Raw genomic sequence first — 23,316 nt, 5'->3', positions numbered from 1 at the left:
CTTTGCAGTGCAGTGCTAATTAGAGCATGTCATAGTTCTTATTAGCCTACAGACACATGACACACCATCATGTTTTTGACAAGCCAACATATTTTTATTACAGTGATAGATTCAATTAAGACCCCTGTTGAGTTATAAACGGTGCCTGTCAGAAAGTTTAAAAAAAAAAGCCAACTTGAATTTCTGATTTTTGTATCGATAGTTTTGAACAATGCTATAAGTGTAGAGGTGAAACGAACACAAAAATGCACTGTACATAATAGTTTTAGTTCAGGGTTCAAAGATCCAAGTGTGTCTTTTTAAAATGTGCATTTTAATTTTTAAAATCTTTCAAACTCTGGTAGCCAGCATAACTGTTTTAAGACAAGAAAGGAGATGGTTGTAAATATTGGTCCGAGTCTGCAGATGCTCATGTCAGAAAAATAAATCAGCATGCATATTAGCAACATGTTAGATTATTTTTAAGACTTGAGCCATTTTCAGATCTCATTTTTCCAACCTGGTCCTCTGTGAGATGATAGTGTCCCTTCTGCAAGCAACTAATCAGTGTTTAGACATGTACGCCATACAGATTTATTTCCCCTGAGCACACCTGCATTACCTATGAGAGTATGATATGCACAGTCCTATTTGCAGAAAATATAAGTCATTACCATCCTATGTTCTCACACAAGTCTCTTGTGTAACAAGTTGAAGCCTGAGGTGTCATTTTGTTCAACTGAGTCATGAGGATGAAAACGGCACTCTAATGTTCGCCAGAGGCAGCTTCTCAAATGCATGCACATGCAGTCATGTTCGTCCCTTAATCCCATGTATTACAATGGCATGTCAGCAAAGCAACATAAAAAAATAAATAACTGCGCATCCTTCATTGTGTAATTCTCTGTTCAAACTGACTATGTCTATCACCTGTACATCCACACAAAACTGAAGAACAAAGCGTGGGCTGCGGTCTGTACTGACAAAGCCCGAGTGAAACGGTGTGTCTGAACTCTTCCCCACTCCACCGTGGGAGTGGGTGAGGAGCAGGGGTGATGCAAGCTCAGGCAGTGGCAAATTCTCATTTCCCTGCTTCAAAAAGCCAGCAGCTCTGTAGTGTTTCGTGCCCTGCCAGTCGAGGCTTTCCCTCTGCTCCACTGGTGAATACAACCTGACCCAGAATCCACTGCGGGGGAGCTGCAAGCGCAGACTGCAGGGATCGCCTTCTGTTCAGTGTCTGCTTTCACGTGGAAGTGAGAGTGGGCATTTGTCTATGGTAGTAGCTGAGTGGGTGTAGGGTTTCAATGTGATACTCGCTACAGGTATAATTAAAGCAGTAGGATAATTAGGCCTGCAAAAGTCTGTCATTCCCATTTTTACTTCTCTTTGACTATTTCACTCACAGATACGGTCTACATCACCACCCTCTGTCTTTTCACTTGTCTTTCTTCCAGAGCTCTGTCCTACTCACTCACTATTCACCACTAAGTACAAACTGGACCCGTTACCAATCAGTAATATTTGAATAACACAACTATAATGAAGAAAAATGCTTCATTTGCACGTCTTAATGTTCCTGTTTATCAAGTCTGACTATTTTGCACAGCATGTGTTGTTCTTTAGGTGATTAACTCCGTCTCACTGCCAGCCCTCAGTGGTTTCACCAGACACAGAAAAATATGATGCTTTTGGTGATTCCCCCTCTTATTGCAGAAAACACGCTGAGAACTGACACCCAGAATCCACAAAAAACACATTTTTGACTAATAATTAATTGTCTTTATGAAAGTGCTTGTAAGAGAGATCTTACGAGCAATTAGCAATTAGCCTCAATAAAAGGATTTAGTAATAATAATAATAAAGTGCTAATTCACAACAACAACAATTATCTCAAAGAGTTTTATATTGTAAAGGCTCTATAATATTAAGAAGAAAATCCCAACAATAAGAAAATCTCCTATGAGTGAGCACTTGGCAACGGTGGGAAGGAAGAAATTCCTAAATTTTGCATCATAGCTATTACCACTTTCACCATTTTTTGGAGTATGAAGTGATTTCTTGGCTGGAGTGCCAAGTTAGCTAGTAATGAAAGTGAATCCAAAGCAATGTTTCACATAAAGCTGCATTATAAACTAAAAAAAGTAGGGAAACTTGTGCTTGATATATTATTTGTTATAACAACGCTTCTTGGAAATATATTTTATACAGTTGGAAAGCCTGTTTATTTCCCCCTAAACTGTGCCACATTTGTAAGGAACATGCATTTGAAAAAATGATAAATAACAATATAAGTCGTTTTTATGCCTTTCCAGGAAATAGCTGGAAATAGCATAAAAGTTGTAAATTTTTGCATGTCAATAAGTGAGATAAGTATTTAATCCCCTATATCCTGCAAACAGATTGCCATCTCCTGACCTCAATTTGTTATGTGAATAAAGTTTGTCCCCAGAGTTAATTTTTTCCATTAAGTCCTCTCACTCTTTAGTTTTGCCCACCACCATGGGCAAGACTAAAGAGCTGTCAAAGGACATCGGGGACAAGACTGTAGACCAGCACCAGATGAGAACGAACTACAAGACCATCAGGAACAACTTTGGACTTTGGTGAGATCTGTTTTAGCAACAGAGTTATGTCATTTTATTGGGGGGGGCGGGGGGGGGGGGGGGGGGGGGTTCAGAGTGTAATTTATTTCTGCTGTAAAGTTGGACATTTTAATATGGGGATCAGCCACAAGTGCAGTTTTATTTCTAAGATTAGAGAGATCTCCTCATCTAATAAATGCATGTAAAAATATTCACACAACCCAAAACAGAACTAAAAATGTAAGCTTTGAGTGCAGTAAACTTTAGTCTTTTTAAATTTTCTCTCTTCATGCTCGGGATTATTAAATTTGATCCTTTGACGTCCATGCAGGAAAAACACTTGACATGCTGCATACACATTCATACCTAATGTGTATGTAACCTGCATGGAAAACTTGAGTTGTAAGTAACAGATTAACAAATACTTACGGTTAGTAGAAATTTTTCATTTGCACTGCTAAGCTTTAGCTGCTGCTAAACAAGCAGTTTATATACAGAAAATCTTTCCAAAAAACTTTTAATTTAGGTTACTTTTACATTTGCTAATATATTCCAATTCACTTGCACCTCTTCGTGCATCACTGTCTATGAACGTTGCTTTGGTGACTACAAAAACATTTGAAACGAAGGAGAGCTTCAACTCAGCCTTTGAGAGGTTTCATAACATCCCAGGGCCAATTAGGAAAGTTCTGCAGCAACAAAGTTGAGATGAAACCTTCTTCCATCATATGTATGCTTAGCATTACTAATGAGTGCCACTCTAAAAATGTTAGTGAAAAGCTCCAAAACACATTAACAGCATTCCACAGAACCCCCTACAGCTGATTTATGATGTGAGACTCAGAGATAACTGAACAACAAAAGTCTCCAAATGATTTTTTTCTTTACATTAATATTTTAATGTTAATATTTTGACTGCAGTTTAAGAACAGCTGCATGCACAGAGGGAGCCTGCAATAACTGCACAGGAAAACCATGAGACACAAAGCAATCAAAAAGATCCTTTTATAAATATGCAGGTGCATGCTAAATGAGCATGGCACGAGTTACTTGTGGGACTGTGTGTTTTAGTGTGTGCTGGTAAACAGTGACAGTGACTCATTTGGCCCTGGGTGGCCCTGTCAGGCCTCTTTTCTTGCCACTGACTGAATGCTGCTGGTTCTGTAAACATAGACAAATGTATCCTACAGGAGTGCCGCCCTGCAGCTCCCCCATGCCTCAAACTAATGAATTTTTAAAGACAGCATCAATCAAACTGCAGGCCAGATCAATAGACCATAGAGTGGATTTCGTCAGCACTGCGGAGAGAGGTTTTTGGTATAAACATTGTTTCCACTGTCAAGCGACAAGCACCCTTTCACTTCAGCCAAGCTCCACAGTTACCAAAGCAGTCAACCAAGAGTATAGCAACAGGACTAAGGCTGCTCTGTCCAGTAATAGAATCTTATTAAAGAGCTTAAGTGCTTATGATGGCAGGGTGTCTTCTACATCGTACTGTTTGTCTGGCAACATGGTTAATTAGGACATCTGATATCCACTCAGTCAGACCTTCACCACATTAGCTATTGACCATCATCCATTTCATTTAATTAGAATTACAGCTGAGCCTGGGCCTGTCCAGCAGTGTCATTAACTAGCAGCGTACCAGCAGCGATTTACCAAGAAATCAATACACGTTTATTTGGATGATTTGAGTATTTGGTACAAACTGAGCTACCATACACAAAAAAACTGGCAATGTTTCTATTTTCTTTTAAGTCATAGATGGCAAACTGTACTTGTGGCTACAGATGCAATAAATGGGTGGAAAAATATGAGACAAAGATATAAAACTTCCAACATACACAAGTGGAAAAGGCATGTAAACCTTCAGTGATAAATGTGAAAGTAAAATTAGGATTAAGCGTTTTCAGTGGAATGTCAGTGACGTGTGAGTGGGTACCCTCCTTTTAAGTAGATAACACCGATCTATTAAAAAAAAAAGTCCAATCTTCACAACACATGTCTAATGATGTGAATCGTGGCATGTCACTTCAGAAAGTGGCTTACTTTTGTTAGGCTGGAAAAGGTTACAAAGCCATAACGAAATAGTCTCGACCAATTTGCAATCAGACTGTGTACAAATGAAAGAAGTTAAAGTCCTTTGTTAACCTCCACAGAAGTGGTCGGCGAACAAATATGACTTCAAGAGCAGGGCTTGCAGCAGTCTGGGAGATCAAAAAGGAACCCAGGACAACTTCAAAGCAACTGAAGGCCTCTCTAATATTGTATAATTCCAGGAGACTGCAGTCCATCTGCAGATTTCTAAAGATTTCCCTTTTAAGAGCCAGATTGTTTGAGCAATATTTTCTTTTAAAAAAGGAAAGGAAAACACTGCAGTCTAGTAGCATTTTCCTTCTTTGAAACCATTCTGTAAGTGGCTTTGTTATGATTTGTTTATGTGCTGATGCATCTGAGCCAGCACTACCTGCCATCACTCAATTTTGAATTAAACCAGCAAATTATAAGGAAAAATGAACAACTTAAAGGTAATGTAAATTGTGCTATAACAACACAAATCACACAAGCTATTCCACTAAAAAATGGTTACAGCAGAATAAAGTTGATGTTTTGGAAAGGTTACAAATGCTGTAAGAAAGTCTGAAACAAGCAGCTCGCGTGAATTAAAAATGCTTCTGTAAATCCCTCCTATCTGATGTGCAGAAATAATAGACAGTTACAGGAAATGCTGAGCAGCAATTTTGGTATATACTATATTCTGCCATATAGTGAATGCAAAGGTTCACATACAGAGTTATAATACTGTATCATACTTCTCCTTAAGAAATTAAAAGTCTCCAAAGTTGTTTTTTCCCCCATTTCTTAAACTGGGTTCTATTTTTTCAGGATGTGTTAAAATCTGACTCATTTTTTAGTCTATATTAGTGTCAACAGACCGAAACTTCTAAACGGTCCAAAACTTCGTCATATAAAAAAAAACATTTACAGAGATTTAAAAGAACACTTACAGATTAAACTAAAGATAAAATTGAGGCAAGTCATAACTTTCAGTAAATCTGAATAACAATAAATCCCAGTTACATATTTTATTTATTAAAGCATATGATGTCCACAAATGTCAGCAGTTCCTATATCCAGCCTACCTTCATGAATACTAAACAGATGGTAATGCTATTAAGTTGGTAAAGAAATCTCACACAGGCCAAGCTGCCAACTTTTAAATGTTGACTGGCAATACAAGTGATTTTGAATTTTCCAATATTTTTTTCATCTTCTTACTCCTTATATTTCACAAAGCTTTAATGTATTCATGCTGGATAATTATAGTTATTACTAGTCTAGTCTAAGCAATCTAGTTTAAAAGCATGGTACCAATTTCGGGTTACCTCTGCATTATGTTAATTTATCCATCTGTGCAGGTCCATCCACTCTAACTTCCTATATGAATAGTAAAGTAGTGGATCTATCAATTTACCTTCCACAAAGATAAAAGTCTTGGCTTTCTCATCTTCTCACTCTCCCTTCGGGTTTTGGGAAGCAAGAAATTGCTTAAAGATTAAGGACAGAATCTGAGCAGGAAGCAATTTCTCAGCTCTATGGTGCAGTGATAAGAAATCGAGACGGGAGTAATCCCTTATATCAAATTTGATTCAATTTAATTCAATTAGAAATGTTGGGAGGAATACAAAAGAGGCAATATCATCAAAAAAGATAAATGGACAGAGACGTGCAGTTAGAAAGTGAAGTGAAATGAGAAAGAAGATCTCTAAGTAGAATATATTCATTTGTTAGTTGTATTACTTTTCAGTCATAGTGTCTATTAAAAAGCAAAAGTAAAATGCTGAGGAACTGGAAATATCCAAAATGTACACAGAGCTCACAGAAATAACTGGCTAATTGGGGAAAACAGTAGACAGATGTCTTAATAAAAAACACACAGTTCTGCCTGCAAGCTGGAAATCCCATGTGAAGTCAGGAGGAACAAAGGACAGGGTCAAAGCACGTGGACGGTTCAAAAAGCTGGAGGCTCTATACGACGCTGAACAAAGACCAATTTCCAGGATGCCCTTGTCCTATAATTTCCCTGCCTTTAATAAAAAAAACATATTTGAGATATTCCAAGTCTGCAGTGACTTGATCTCGACTGATTTCAAAATTACATTTCAGCCTTTTGCCTCTGGCTCACAGAAACTGCATTCCCCATGATAATGTTTATTAAGAAAAAAGAAACTCACAAAGACCACAGTCGGGTGAAGATCTAAAGAAACCTCCTCTGATAAATGAATTACGTTGTATGTAAGCTTTACAAATGTGAAGTGAATTTTCTGCTGGTTACGTCGAATTACAGCAGGCTTCGCCTCAGATGAGTGAACAAAGCGTAAAAACTGAATGTCTGCAGAGGCAGGACCGCACTAACCATCTAAGTAGTTCAACTACTGTAAAGTGGATTTAAACACAGCACCAGAGTTTCTGTATGCATCTTTTAAAACTTATATACAGTGTGCATTTAAAGGAGACACGTGACTGATGACATCAATCATTAAATTGTCTTCAAAAAGGATTTTTGGGTCAATTTTCATAACTAAAATGTAACATTAATTCAATATACATGTTTCATGTAGTGCTATCCATCTATTATAATGCTGATTGTGTGGTGGCACAGGCCCATGCTAATTAGTGGACTTTCCTTTTCTTTCCTCTTTTATTTCTTCATACAAGTCTTTCAAGTTGTGTTTTTATGTTTGAAATGGGTAAATGCAGAGAACAATTAGATAACTAAACTAAACATTAGCTTTTTCTAAAAATATAATATAAAATAAAATACTAATGCCAAAATGCCAATCACTAATCATTTTGGTGCTCAGACAAAGCAAGGGGTCAATTTAGGTCTGCTGTAATATACAAGCAGAAAACCTGCAGAGTGCACAAAATCAGAACCTCCACTAAACACAAAATCATCATAATTAATACACCTGTGCTTTCCTTCTGTGAGACGATAAATTGTCTATTATTGTATTCTCTCACATTAAATGTGACTCGGTGCCTTTAATATTATTGCACAAATATACAAAAAAAACTGAATTCTCCTTTTTAAAGTAGATTTTAGCTCAGCCTAATGCAGAAGAAGTGATGAGTTGCTGGGGCTGAGAAGCAAAGAGACAGTAGACTCAGAGAGCAGCAGCGCAATAAAGAAAATAGCTGGTTTCACTCTAAAATGATCATCTACACACATATCACACTGGCATCAAACTATTAAGATAGATGTCATTTATGATGGCAACAAGCATTTACAATTTACTTTATTAGAAGCACCTGTTTAACTAGTGGGAAAGATGAGAAAGCAGAAAAGCCATGATCACTGGTGTCAGACGGACTGGTTTGAGCATTTTAGAAACTATTGATCTGCTGGGATTTTCCTGCACAAACATCTCTGGCGTTTACAGAGAATGGTCAAAAAAAAAAAAAATCCACTGAATGCACAATAAAAACCCTGAAGATGGGTTACACAAGCAGAAGCCCATGCGAGGTGTCACTTTTATCAGCTAAGCATTGTTTAAATGCCACAGTTAACCCAAGTATTGTTCCTGACCATGTCCATCAGTTTGATAACTGGACTGCTTCTTATATAGCGCTTTTCTACTTTCCCGGAGTACTCAAAGCCACATTGACCCATTCACACAAGCACTGTCTTCTAAGTTTCTTAGTGTTTCCTAACTACCATTCATACACATTGGACACGTCGGAGAGCAATTTGGGGTTAGTATCTTGTCCAAAGATACTTGGCATGCAGACTGGAGGAGCCAGGGATCGAACCAATAACCTTCCAATCAGTAGCTGACCTGCTCTACCTCCTGAGCTACATCTTCTGATAGCTTCTTCTAACAGGATAAAACATCATGTCACAAGGCTCAAATCATCTCAAACTGGTTTCCTGGACATGATAGTGAGTTCACTGCACGGCACTGTACACAGTCACCAGATCGCAATCCGGTAGAGCACCTTTTTGATGTGGAGGAATGGAATTTACATCATGGATATGCAGCCAACAAATATGCAGCAACTATGTGATGCTATCATGTCAATATGGACCAAAATGTCTGAAGAATCGTCCCGTCAGCTTGTTGGCTCTATCCCGTTTTAAAAAAAAATACAAAATAAAACAACTATCTCTTACACAGAGTTAAGAGTTAAATAGTGCCATGGTGCATTACAACAGATTTTTTTGCATTATGCATTAGATATATAAACTGTTTTCTACTATAAGTGCCACCTCTCACACTGCTGGCTTTCCTGTGCCTTGCTAAAATTTGGGATACTTCGGACCCATTTTTCCTCTTTTAAATGTAAGGAAGACACCATGCTTATATTAACTGCCCTGTGCACAGATTCAGTAGCTGAGACACGCACACACACACACACACACACACACACACACACAAAGATCCAATCATTTCTACTGTGAGGATATTTTAATTTTCACGTTTGTAAAAGTACACCCTAAAAGCTGTTAAGCACACCGATGTGGAATGTGGTCTCTCTAATCAATAAAGACTAAATATGACAAAAGGCAGCCTGGTAACATTGAAGGCACATTTTATTGAACCAAAATTTGCTTGAGGGACTTATTGCACAATTACTGCAGTGTTGTTAGACAAATCATCATTACACATAGATAGAATTTTCAGTGTTTGTGAAACCTTTTATCAATAGAAGCCTTTATAGAAATGACCCTCTCTCAAATATGCCAGGCCTCGTTTATTCCTGAGCCAGTTTGTTCAAATTAATCTCCTAAAAAAAAAAACCTTTATTCTGGTGGTATGCCTTTACAAGATGGCAATTCACATTTTTAGTATTTAAGATCAGGTCACATGATGGTATTTCGAATACATGTAATCTACAAATACTAGGATCATGCAGTACCCTAAAATCACCCTATAATCTGCAGCAAAAGCAACAAAACACTTGCCTTTTTTCTCTGTTTGCCTGCCAAAAAACGGATTTCTGCACTACTGAGGAGACTAGGATGAGCAAACTAAAGAAGCAGGGCCGTCTGGCTAAAAGCCTGCTCTATTCTGTGATTCTCAAGGACAATTCTATGTCCTATCCTCCACCGAGTCCTGCACCCTTTATCTAAGCCCACCCTACCGAGCGCCATTGTGTTGTTCTCAGTTGCAGAGAGCTTCCTGCAATTCCAGCTGCTTATAAATCAGAAAGCCATGTAAGCCTTTGGAGCAGCAGGGACTTTAGATCCCTGGAGTAAAGCTGGGAACATTCAGGAAAAAATAAAAAGTTTTTCTTTGGGTCTCTCTCTTTTTAAGTTCCTCGTCACAGAAAATTGTCTTTTTAAACATTTGAAAAGCTAAAAGAATTTTATAAGCAGCACAGGTCTTATAAAATAGGGTCATTAAAGGCAAAGTATATCATACGGTAGCTCTGTGTGGAAATACTCGATATATCCATATATCCATTCCAGTGATTCAGTCACGCCCAGCCATAGTTTACATGATGAGCTGAAACATTTTGTTCAGTTCAGGAAGAATACACAGCAAATAAAGCTAAACCTTTATTCTGTTCTTGTTGTCCATATAACAAAGCCTTTCCACCATTAATAACAGATATAGTGCCCTGGCACCAGGGACCTCTAGATCAAACTTATTCTTTATAATAAATTGTTATGACGAGGTAACTAAAGCTTGCTTTCTATTCAAGTTGAGCACTTCCTACTATAAATCTCATTTACCCAGAGCTTTTATCTATATTTTTCTAGTGTGCACATACAAATGCATCGAAATGTAAAGATGCATTCAGAGGGAGACTACGAGTTCAGTACTTCAACATGCAGACTGGAGACTTCACTATACAGACTGGAAGAGCTGGGGGATTGATCAACTGACCTTCCAATTGATAGATTACCCACTCTACCATCTGAGTCACAGCCGGAATTGAGGAACATAGAGGCCTGAACTACCTGCAACAGCAACTTCTGTATGAATGACACCAAATGTACCTTCTCTAAAGGAAAACATTGAGTCTGGCTTTGTTCTCCTAAGCTACTTTCAAACCAAACAGTTCTGGTAACACCTGTTCAAGTCCCTGGGGAATTAGATACCATCCAAGCCTTTATATTTTTACAGTTTTTATTTTCAACACCAATAATGACTCTGATGTAATGTAATAGTCTGTCAGCACTGATAATCTTCTCTTTAGTGGTCCTTAATTTCCTTGTAATCCTGTTTCAGTCTCTGCTTCACCGTATAGTGCATGAAGCAAAGATTTCTCCATTGTGTATAAGCTCATTAAAGACTGGACTGACTTGCGTGTTTTTGTTGGAATGCACTTCACTGTTTGGGCTGTTTTTGCTTCTTTTTAAATGACATTTATATGTTCAGCAAATTAATGTACACATATGTCTAGACCAATCACAGTACAGCTACATTAATCAACGACCCGTTTGGCTGAACAAGCACAAACTCCACCGGAGTGTTCAGTGTGTGCTCCCAACTTGTTTTCACTGCCCCCAAGTGGCTGAAAAAAGTGCCCTCACACAAGCCCCTTCAAGGTGTACAGGCTCCACATTTTTCCCATGCAAGTAATTCACTAAATTGTTATAGGCACTACACAGAATTCATGACTACTGGCTGAAATCAATAGACCATCTCATTCAACTGAAAGATCCACAAATCTTGTAACTTAAAATAAAAACTGCAAGCTGCAAATACATTCAATCCTCTTTGTATTGATGATAGAAGTGGAGTTGTTAAGGACTTCTTCTTTTTTTGGCCATCATGTCTAATGTGTAATGATTCTTAAAATACATAAACTCATCTCATGTAACGAGCATGAAGCAAAACATTCTCAAACCACTTCAGGTCACTGGGACATTTGGGTTTGCACTTTAATCTTACCTTTTGCACAACGTGTTTTGAAGTAAAGCCTCTCTTGTTGTATTTCTGCTTCTCCTGCATTTATGATACAGATGGTGCTGTCATGCTTTCCTCCCAGCTTCAGAGTGCTGATAAAACAGAGAAAACAAAACTTTTTTTCCTTAAATCTGGGAAGCAATACCACCCCCGCTAAACACATAAGACAGGCATAGAGAATACAATAGGGGGTAGACTGGAAAATAACATTTTCCATTATATTGTTGGAGGTGCTTGTAACATTTTCTTCATCTTTATTTCCAAGCAAACACATTCTCATTTTCTGGCCCGAGCATGTTTGAAAGCAACGGCTCAATTCATATGGGAAAACATAAGGAAAAGTATTAGGTTTAAAAACGTTTAAAGAGAGCATTTGATTAAATCTAAAGGATGAAAACAAATTTTATATATCTGTTTATGAAAGCACTTAATTTAATTTGATTAAAATAATATAAAATAACCCTGCAAAAAATTGACAAAATAGATTTTCTGCTTAAACAACCGCACCTGCAAGGGAGGCTGATGGAAACATATTTGTATAGCCGCTCTTTCAGCAGCAGGCATCAAACACAAAGACTGTTGTCAACCACTGATGGTGAAAAATGTTTCCCACCGTTTCTGATTAGGAGACAGCGAGGAATAAATAAAAATCACCAGAGCGCTGCTCTAGATCCACAGCTTCGCTAAGACCACCCTCAACCATCCATTACAGAAGACAGACCCCCTCCTCTCCACATGTGAACCCTTAATGACCCTCCATCCCCTGCCCGCAGAGCTGCACAGGGTCACAGGAGTCATGAAAGGGCACAGGGGCTGTAAAAGAAAGCACCTCCTCCTTCCATATCAATCAGCTGAAGGTGGATAATCGCCAGCTACTACCCTTCCTTTACATTTATGTTAAGGGTTCAAGGACAATACCACAAAGACTAACATGGTGTTTCATTATCGTCAGGAATCGGCTCATGTTCTAAGGAGATAGTAAGGAGAAAAAAAACAAAAGAGTAGCAAGAGAACTGTGCATTTTTTTACAACCTCCTGCCGGCAGCAGGACTCTACAGCTGGTGCACCAGTTTGTTACAAGTTCAGGAAAAAAATAGCAGATGGAGATTTCTGTTACGATACAGTCCATTGGTTCTGATTATGGACAGCAGGCAAACCTTCCCACATTTTGATAGCACAGTAATTGCTGTTTAAGATTCAAGATTTGAGAGGTAGCTTTAGAAAAATCAGTGAATGTCTTACCTGCTAGACAGAACCTTATCCTCACAATATGTCCACAAGAGAGAGAGAAAAGATTAAATGCAGCTAAATGTAACCTTACACATGGTGCCACTTCAAAGCTGGCTGATAATGATCATAAAGTATTGCAAAGGTAAGAGTAAAGTTTGCTTTAACAGACATAAGTTGGAGTACTCTACTTCCATGAGAGAAAAGATAAGCAACTGCCCTCAGGCAAGGTAGATGAATGAGCAGCACATACCGAACGACTTTTTGTGGTTGTGGCTTTAAGATGAAAAATATTTTAGTGAAACTAAGAAAATCGATACTGCGGCTCAGAGTCCAAAAATAAAAAGACATATTTTAGCCAAAAGCTGGCCTAGTTCTCTCTTTCCTGTCAGCGAATTCACTATTGTGCAGGGATAAACTTCAAAGATGCAGCTATACCAGGATGCAGCACAAACACCTAATGATGCACGGCAGTGACTGACAGGATTGCTCAAACATAAAGCAGCTTTTACTGGCTCTATGCTGAGGTACTCTGCTTTTAATGTTAATTTCCAAATTCAGGATAATTATCTCTGCCAGTGGTATGGATCAGCTCCGATAAAGTAGAACACACAGTGGATGTAAGACATTAATATATGAGAAACAGCACCAGACTGGAGTATCAGTGATGGATTGAATGACAAAAAACACATGTTACAACTTTGCACAGGGGTCATGCCTCTTAAGGTTGTACTCTATTAATTATTCTCCAAGTCTGGGATGAGAAATGGCCCTCTACAACTTTAGCATGGACTGAAAGCGCTGCAAAAGTTGCAGGTAGATCATATCATCAGGGATTTGTCATTTATCAGGGTATTGTGGATTCTTGAAAACTTTAAGGACTTAAGATCCACGTTGTCTTAAAAGTTTTAAATGCCATTCTTTAAAAACAGCCTTCTGACTAAAATTATTGAGATCGTGCTGTTTCACGGGTCACTAATAAAGGAAATGTATTTATTCAACTCGATAAGAAGAAAGCACACCAATGACTCAATATTCAAAACTAGTTGTAATTTGATATTTAAAAAGAAAGATAATCCATACGTTTTATGATGATTTTAACAGTGAAATGTGTAACTGTCCGAAAGTCAGACAAAACAGAACAAAGCAAAACAGACAGCATTTTTGACACGTAACGGCAAAAAGCTTTCACAAAACTCCTGTGGTTACATTAATTATGGCTTTAGTCTGCTGTTTGTTAAACAGAGCCACACCATGGCACATGTTTGCTTTTCCAGACGACTGACTGGAATGAAGCCGCTGCTAATTAATGCTATTAGTTCCACCTATGCTTCTCCGGCCATGAAAAACACAGCAAGGGTCTAAAATGCAGATACAGTGGTGAGCGAAGCTAGAGACTTATTTACAGAGTACATTTAAAACCAAAAACGGAAGCGCTGATCCTTTTTAACCCAAATAAAAGCCCACTGTGTAGAAGTGTTTAGTGTAAAAGTATAAGCGTTTGAAGCACGGCAACGGTTTAAAAACTTTCATTATGGAGAATAGTCCATTTTACAAAGTGTAGGCTGTTATATAGGCAGACTGTGAGGTATGATACTTGGCCATTTTTTATTTTAAATACATTACTGTCGGATAAGTATTTGTATTGATCTGCACTATAAAGATATGAATATATTCATTTATGTAGCCCAAAGATGCATCACCGGTTTCATGTGGCTATTTAAATATGGGGACAATTGAATTATTGCTGCTATTTAGTCTTATCTCATCTTTACTTAGAATTTTATTTCCTCAGTTTGTTTTCTATATTTCTAATAAAATTAGATTTTATACCATACTGTTCATACATCTTGAGCCACCCTCCATTTCTTTATATTTTGCTTTCATCAATTTACTGAAACATCAAAAAATACATGGAAATACAGTGTATAAAACAACAGCACTTTGATTTGATATGACCAATTTTGTTCTTCAAACCAGCCTGAACTCTCTTGGTAGATTTTCTTGCCATTTCTTCAAGCAGTCTTCAGGAATAGTTCTCCAGGCTTTTTGAAGTACATTCAAAGGTGTTCTTTGGATGTTGACTGCTTTTTGTTCCATTCTCTGTCAAGATGATCCTACACTGCTTCAATAATGTTGAGGTCCGGGCTCTGAGGAGACCAATCCACCACTAACAGTGTTCCATTTTATGTTTCTTTTTTTAAATCCAGGTATGATTCTGTTGGTTTACAGTCATTACTGCTGAAGAATGGAGCTGTGGCCAATCAGATGCTTTCCAGATAGTATTGCATGGTGGATCGAAAACTGACTGTAGTTTCCTGCATTCATAATTCTATAATTTTTGACAGGATCTCAAAGAGCACTGACAGCGCCTCCACTGTCCACCACAGACACTCATTTTTGTACCACTCTTCTGACTTCCTCCTTATACAATGATAATGGCATGAATAAAATTCAAAATTGGATTCAGCACTCTGTGAAACCTGCTGACACTGATTTTCATTCCAATTCATTCCAGTGAATTCTGCATAACTCATTCTTGTCTCCCCGTTTCCTTTCCTTTAGAATAGCTTCCTGACTGCCACTCTTCCACTGAGACCATTTCTGATGGGTCTTTGGGAAAGTATTAAACTGAAGCAATTTGTGAACTTGGAAAACTAACTAAGCTAAAATAAAAGAAAAAAGAAAAAATATCCTTAGTTTTAGTATCCATTACTTTGGTAAATAATTGCATTGCCACTTATCTGATGAGGCACTGACTGACATTTTTAGAGACTGTCTACAAGCCTGAGGTAATGGTTTTCAAATCATTTTGTTTTATTGTAATACTTGTACTGATTTTCCCCAGATCTTGTTACTAATATGTGCCCTTCATACAATAATAATTAAAAAACTAATTTAAAAAAAAAAAAACTAAACATTTGGAAACAATAAAATAACTAAACTGAAACAAGAAAATCAATTCTGTAAACTAATTAAAAATGAACTAAATGAAAAAATTTCTAATCATAAAAAATGATTAGAAAATATGCTGACACATGTTTTCAACTAATAGCTCTTTGGTATAAAAGAGTATTAGGACCACATTGAGAAAAAAATAGTGATCCTTTTTGAGAATAAAGTCGAAATTTCAAGAAAAAAGTCGAAATGTGCAGATAACAGTTGTTTCGAGGCAAAATGCCGCAGCTGCGTGAGATCAACATTGTAACTGAATATACTAAATGCGATGAAGTACAAATATTTTCCTGCCTATGAGTATATATGCAGATACATATATAAAGAAAAACGCGCAAAAAGTTCTTCCATAAATGTAATTTGCAGGTGTATTGGCAACAGCATCACTAGTAGCCCTAGTTTGCTAATTAGCTTCAGCCACTGCAGTAACTTCAGCACGGGACCTGACGGGTGTGGCGAGTCACCTTCGCACAGGTGTTAGATGAGCAGTGAGGGTACGCCACCCAGTGTTAGCTGAACAGCCGTGTGTGTCACACTCGCTGTAGATATTTCCAAAAGCAGCTTAACAGCCCAGCAAGAGCGCGCCGCACGCACACACGGTTCAAGCCTTCCGCATGCGCGCGAGACTAAACGCTACGCTGTCCGGCGCGCGCTGGGAAAAGTTTGATCATCAGTCACTCACCGACAGCTTCAGCGCTGCGCCTTCAAGCGGCTGCTAACGAGCTGCTTTCCTGCGCGTTCACGTGCCAGGTCTGGGGATGTCTGTGCCGTCTCCGCGCTCTCGGCGGCGGAGCGTAAACTGTTTTGTCTCCTCACAGGAAACGACTAAAAGGACAAAAATGTCCAGGTAAGTCACCGGGAAATGCATAATTTGCTATCTTCTTTTACATCAAAAAGTGGCCTGGGTATTAAAGCGTAACATTAGAAGTATTTACTAAGTTTTAGCCTTATTTAAAAAGTTAGAAAGTCGATGTTTCTAATTGTGAAACACCGAGAGTAGAAAAGTTTTATTGGGATTTGATTATTAACTGAGAATCAGAGTAGAGGTGTGTCTTCATTGATCTCTTGTTCAAGAAAAGACGATAAGAGCATGAATATGAAAAGGGAACCCAAACTCACATTTGCAGTGGTGATGTTTAATTGCGTTGCTCTTCTCGGCTGTTCTAATGAAGGCCTTGTAGTGTGTGTGTGTGTGTGTGTGTGTGTCAGTTTAGATTTATGTTTAGATGGACTATATGTAGTATTCATAATATTATCACCAGTTCCAGTAACTTTTTAACTTAGGTGTTTAAGTTTTGTTGCTCTTCTTTTTTCCTCTTCGGAAGTTACAGCTTGTGCAGTTTTAAAGTACTGACTGAGACATGATTATTCCTCATTACCGAAATGCTGTATTACCTGTGGAAGCTCTTTACTCACAATCTAAACTGACTCTGTACTTACAATTTTACTTAAGAGAAAAAAAATGGCATGGTATTTTTTATTGACTTTTTATAAAGGGCCACTTTGAGTACAGTTTTTGCTTTTAAGCATATTTACAGTTTTTGCCTGACTTTTGAGATCTAATTAGTTACTGTAGCTGTCAGAAATTTTCACTGAAGTGTAATGAAAAGCTGTGCTGCTGCTCTTATTAACACAGACTGCACTAAGGAATGTGGGAGCGACTCTGTGGAGATTTTCCATGCCCCAAAATACCTCAAATCAATCTGTTTACCTCTGTTTCTCTTTTAGCAGAAGGCTTTACTGATTTTTCAGAAACCACTGGCCTGTGAAAAGACAAAGAGTCAGAAAAGCTCTCAGGCAGGAGAAAGCCCTGTATGATACGGTGAGTGTAACACAAATTAATCTGATTAGAGAATTACAGCATTCCATGGCACACACTCACAATCATCCAGGCAAATATGCAGGTTTACAATGTTGTAATGTTGAAAGTTCAGCTGCCCTGCCTAATAAAATGTGCTTGTAACCATTTATAAAACCAAATCACTGCTTTTTAAGCGACCTCACAAATAACAAATCAGTTGTGCCGCACCTCGAGGCCTGCATTATTATTCAGTGAGTTTGCACACATAATAGTTACCAGGTATGGCAGGGGAAGTTAATGAGTGACTAGACTGGGCAGAGGGTGTATACTTTACAATCTGATAGGCTAAATACCATCTATATTAAACTGTGGATGATCCAAAAATACGTCGGTAAGTAGAGGTCAGGAGACTTTCTCTTTTGTTTAGACTGTGAGCTTAGCGACATGTCTGCATGTATACTAGTTACACTATTAATCAAAGTGAGTCTTAACAGGCTTTTTGCCACGTAGGAACGTTTAAGCTGTTGACTTTGTGACTTGCTACTGAAGATGTTTACCCAGTCTTGGAATAAGACTATGTACATTGAACAGTCTGTTCCCATTACAAATACTGTTTGAAGTGCAAAACAAAAGGGCAAGTGCACTTAGTATGCTTAGATAAGGTTCTCTTTTATGTGTGTATTATAGGTGTACCTAATTTAGAAAGAGACAAAACATTTATTGTATTCTCCTCTCTGGCATGCCTAAATTGTACTGCAACAAAAGTTTGTGAGAGAAATATCCAGAAGTGTTGTGATAATGTCTCTCCTCTGTGTTTTCATCCAATCAAACTAAACCTACCAATTATTCTCTCCACAACAGATGAGCGCCCATCTGTAATTGAGCTTGGGCACTTTTCCCCCTCGACGAGTTGCCATCTACAGGAGCTGTGGGAGCCAGAGTCACCATGGAGACAGTGGTGATTGTGGCAATCGGGGTATTGGCCACCATATTCCTGGCCTCCTTCGTTGCCCTGGTGGTGGTGTGCAGACACCGCTACTGCCACCCGCACGACTTGCTACACCACTTCGACTCAAAGTCAGTGAATCGGCACAAAGCCTCTAAATCTATGAGACATGAGTTTCTTCCAGTTGAATTCAGGGTCACAAAACTTTTACCACAATTCAAGTTTTTTAAAGTAAGAGAAATATCCGTACTGTAATTTTCCACAGACTTGATACATTCATGTGGCATTTTTGTTATATACATAGAACAGTAATAAAATAAAAAACATCCGGTTTTATTAATTTAGAAGTGCACCCTATTTATTCACTTTGTCTTGGGACTTACCAGCATTTGACAAGGCTTGTAAATACCGGGTTGGACCCCATTTACTTTTACAACTACCTGAATTTTTTGTGTTACATAGTTCCAACTAGTTGCTGGAAACATTACTAAGAGATCTTTCTCTATACTGACACCATAGCATTGCACATTTCCTGCAGATTTGTCAGCTGCACATAGATGATGCAAATCTCCCATTCCCTTAGTGTTATTCTGCTGGAAGTAATCAGTAGATGGGTACACTGTGGTCATAAAGGGATGGAGATGGTCTGGAAGACTGTGCGGTTTAAATAACTCTCAGTTCGTACCAAGTGGCCCAAAATGTGCCAAAATAAATACCCAACACTCCCTTATATCACTAACCCGAAATGTTTATACAAGGCAGAATAGATCCATGCTTTCTTGGTTTACTCCAAATTCTGACCCTACCATCTGAATGCCACAATGGAAATTGAGACAGACAGTTTTGGTGAGCTTGTGACAATCATACCCTCAGTTTCCTGTTCTTTGTTGATAGAATGGTACCCAATGTGGTCTTCTGCTGCTGTAGCCCATATGTTGAGTGCATACCACAATTGTAACAAGTAGTTAACTGGGTTACTGTTGCCTTCTTGTCAGCTTAAAACAGTCTGGCTAGTCTCCTCTGACTTCTGGTAGCAACAATGTATTTTCTTCCAGAGAATACTTGCATATTTTCCCTTTTTTAAAAAAATTTTGGACTGTTCTTAGTAAACCCTAAAGATGGTAGTGTGAGAAAGTGCCAGTAGAACAGTGGTTTCTAAAGTACTTGGACCAGCCAGCCTGGAATCAACAACTATTCCATGTTCATTATCACTCAAAGCACCTTTCTTCCCCATTCTGGTCTTCGGTTTGAACTTCATCAGGTCGTCTTGATCATGTTTAAATGCAGTGACGGGTGCAATGCAATCATGTGATTGGCTGATTAGATATTTGGATTAACAAGCAGTTGAAGAGGTTTATCTAATAAAGTGTCTGGTAAGTGTAAATCAGGCCTTTCATCATAATAATCTAGGCATGTAGGAATATAATTTGGCCTTAACAAATGAATATAATATGATTTAAATTAATAACAGTCCATCGCCATTTAATCACTTTAATCAGATTAAATCTGATTAACAGAGTAGAATACCTCCTTTTAAGGGACATGGTTTGTGTCTGTTCAGCATTTAGTCATTTGGTTTTTAAAAAGTTCTTATTTCTTAAAAAGTGTTTTGATATATTGCAACACATATATGTAAATGCTAAATAATCCCCAATCTGCAGTTACTCTCTGCTGTAATGAGTCTTTATTTCGCTTCCTCTTATTTCTGTTGTTTCACAGACCCACAGTGGATCTGATTGGAGCCATGGAGACCCAGAGCGAACCTTCTGAGCTGGAGCTGGATGATGTAGTCATCACTAACCCTCACATTGAAGCAATCTTAGAGAATGAGGACTGGATAGAGGATGCCTCGTATGTCTTACACGTGTCATTGTAGAACTATAGAAGTTTACAGCTTTTATGCATGTACTGTTTTCTGTCAGGGATTGCAAATAATTTCTTGAGTTTTCTTTTCTCCAACAGTGGTTTGGTGTCTCACTGTATCTCTATCCTGAAGGTAACAGAAATATTTAACTTACTGATTTAGCTCTAACTTTAATTTATATGTCTGTTTAGATTAAGTAGGCATATCAAAGTCTTGAAGGGTTTTCTGACTTGAGAATGTCTCGGTTGTCAGCTCCCGTTCGTTTAAGCCACAAAAGCAACTTGTTGTCTACTAAGCATCAAAGTTAAAGTTAAATATTGAGATTTAATGACATGTATGTAATTTTCTAATTGCTAGATGTTATTAACTTGACTAACTGCTGCTGTTACAATTACTTCCACATATAGATCTGCCACACTTTGACTGAAAAGCTGGTTGCGATGACGATGGGCTCAGGGGCAAAAGTTAAAGCCCCAGCCAGCCTGAGTGATATTATCACTGTGGCTAAGCGGATCAGCCCAAGGTAACGTGATACACTTTTTATAACTTTATCTCGTAACTAAGATGGACTGACCGTCTTTTATCGTTGTCCATCTCACAGGGTGGATGACGTAGTCAGATCTATGTACCCTCCTCTGGATCCAATCCTCTTGGATGCCAGGTAATTTGATCTATTTTTCCAGAGAGGTGTGACTTCGATAGCCTAATGCAAAAGACTTTCAGCTTCAGTGATTGGTTAGGTGCCTGAAGAAGCCAGAAAGGAGTGACAACATGACTTGATTTATCTGTAATAATTTTGGAGATGGCCAAATGGATGATAGAGGTTGGGATAAAAATGCTTTTCTTCCTTCAGCAGCTCATTGATTTGAATACGTTTGTTTTTATTCATTCTCAGGGCCACCGCTCTCCTCCTTTCTGTCAGCCATCTGGTCCTGGTCACCCGCAACGCCTGTCACATGTCCGGCAGTTTAGACTGGATCGACCAGTCACTCCATGCAGCGGAAGATCACATGGTAGTTTTGCGTGAAGCAGCACTAGCTTCTGAACCAGAACGATGCATACCTGGAGCTGATGCTCAGAGAGAACAGGCCATCTAAAGCAAACCACCTGGTTCGTCTGAAGGGTCAAAAAGGCACACTACCCAAACTCATTATTCATTCCAGATAAAAAGTTGTGATCATAGATGCAAGGACCATGAAATATTTTTAAAGTAACTTTACTACACCTGCATAGTGATATTTTCAAAGTAGATCTCTCAGGCTGACACACAGACATTTTTATGTAACCCTACAGCAGATATTTTTACAGCAGAATGTCTTTGGAAATGTCTTCGAGTGTGCCATCACTGAGCGGTGGGCCTAAATCCAGCCTAACCAGGCCTGCATAGTCACATGGTGGCTTAGTCAGCTAATCCATTTTGAGGAAAATAATACCCATTAGCCAGTGAACCCAAACTGGGTGAATTGAAGACTAACCCGAGATGGTTCCAATTTTGGAGGTCAGCTAGTCGTGGATGTTGTTTTTTTTTTTTTTTGTTGTTGTTGTTTTTTTTTTTAAATCCCTCAGATACTCTTATGCTGTTAAAAATCACCCAACTGTGAATTTTCTAAGATCAGCAGCAAAGGATTTAGATATTATTATCACAGAAAAAGATTTTTCTAGTTGTGTTTCTTCCTCTTGAAAGTTTTTAGCCACACTGGCAAATCTTAATATTAATTCAGATATTGCAATGCTGGTCTTACAATTAAGCTCTCAGTAGTTTGTTTGGCAAAAAAGAAACATGTACAGACAGATTGTAGAAGACCCCAAACAATGTTTTAATTCTTTGACTTATTCTTGAGAGATTCCTCAACAACTTACTATGAAAGTTGGTATAAGATGATTATCAAACACAGGCCAAGAACGGCTGATTTCAAGCCAGCCCACTATTGCGGACTGCTCGTCTATTATACATATATTAGCAAATCTTGCATAGGACATGATGTTTTAGGTTGTTGTTACAGTTGCTGCACATGTGCACATCACTTTGCATTGTTCAGTGTCGGACTTAATCTCGTCGGTTGTCATTTAGGAACCTTATTTTCTGTGAAAGTTGTTCTCCAGACGTAGAGCCATATTGTAAAATATAAATTACTCTAGATGGAAAAAAAATCTTAGCCTAATTAGCAAAGATTAGCATGCTATTATTAGCATGTTAGCATTTTCTCTCCATGACTCTGGACTTTGTCGTTGCTACACAGTAAGTCAAGAAATGCTGACAACAAAATGGAAAAAAAAAAAAGTGTTTCGAACTCAGCCACATTATGCTAAATATTAGCATGCTAGCACTGTCAATGTGATCATGTTAACAAAGTAGTAGGGGTTCTTTTTGTTTGCTACTCTTGTTTCTGTTTTGTTTTAGGGTCTTTTTTGTTTGTTTTTTTTATGTCAGAGATGGACAATGAACCAACCTGAGAGTGATATCTTAAAAACAAATAACAAAAAATCCAGCTGTAGCATCAGTTTCTATGTGCATACTACAAAAAAAGAAAAAAAAAACACAAACATTAAAGTAGACTGACACATTCACATCAAAATTTGTTAAGCAGTACATGTGTTACATAGATTGTTTTTCCTTTAATAAATAATGGGCTTCCATGCATCATTGAGAGATACAGTATGTCTTTGTGTACTGCTGTGTTATGAGGATGTTTGGAACAGTGTGTTGATTGAGGTGAAACTGAATTAGCGTGTTGCTTTGAGCTAAAGGGACGTTATTGGAGCATGTCTACCTGTCCCTTCATGCATAGCTAATAGTGAATCCCCAAGGAGCCTTAATAAGGCATCGCTCCCAGCCACAATGAGCACGTTGGCCACAGCTACAATACACATGGCACAAAGCTTTGTGCACACAAGGCTTCCAGACAAATGAACACATCAGTGTGACACATGATTGTAAAGTACACGTCACAGATTACAATGCCATACACTCTTATTTTAAGATTCTTGCAGCAATCGTTAAGCAGGGAAGAAGAATCAAAATTGAGGAAAAACTGCAGCTC

The 23,316-nt window shown here is 38.2% G+C and overlaps 1 protein-coding gene across 2 annotated transcripts; it reads left to right on the top strand.

Annotated features, from left to right (window-relative positions):
* The first annotated feature begins 16,351 nt into the window (after window positions 1–16,351).
* Window positions 16,352–21,924, top strand: tmem98 (transmembrane protein 98). 2 transcript variants are annotated; one of them, XM_063472319.1, is made up of 8 exons: window positions 16,352–16,511; window positions 17,396–17,486; window positions 18,327–18,542; window positions 20,131–20,262; window positions 20,374–20,407; window positions 20,683–20,798; window positions 20,877–20,936; window positions 21,171–21,924. In XM_063472319.1, the coding sequence occupies exons 3-8, from the start codon at window positions 18,412–18,414 to the stop codon at window positions 21,370–21,372; spliced, it is 675 nt and encodes a 224-aa protein (XP_063328389.1). In that variant the 5' UTR covers window positions 16,352–16,511; window positions 17,396–17,486; window positions 18,327–18,411; the 3' UTR covers window positions 21,373–21,924. The 2 variants fall into 2 exon arrangements, with proteins under 2 accessions (XP_063328389.1, XP_063328387.1); XM_063472317.1 differs by having other exon boundaries at window positions 17,393–17,486.
* The last annotated feature ends 1,392 nt before the right edge of the window (window positions 21,925–23,316 follow it).

This window comes from Pelmatolapia mariae, linkage group LG4 (genome assembly GCF_036321145.2).
Source record: "Pelmatolapia mariae isolate MD_Pm_ZW linkage group LG4, Pm_UMD_F_2, whole genome shotgun sequence".
Classification (NCBI taxonomy): domain Eukaryota; kingdom Metazoa; phylum Chordata; class Actinopteri; order Cichliformes; family Cichlidae; genus Pelmatolapia; species Pelmatolapia mariae.
The sequence above is the reverse complement of the archived record's forward strand: the minus strand, read 5'-3'. Positions and strand labels throughout refer to the sequence as shown.

Excerpts from the sequence above, each read along its gene's own strand:
- tmem98 (XM_063472319.1), top strand. The coding sequence starts at position 18,412 with ATGGAGACAGTGGTGATTGTGGCAATCGGGGTATTGGCCACCATATTC. Across the intron at positions 18,543-20,130 it reads CTACACCACTTCGACTCAAA|ACCCACAGTGGATCTGATTG; the intron begins GTCAGTGAATCG and ends GTTGTTTCACAG. Across the intron at positions 20,799-20,876 it reads GCTAAGCGGATCAGCCCAAG|GGTGGATGACGTAGTCAGAT; the intron begins GTAACGTGATAC and ends TCCATCTCACAG.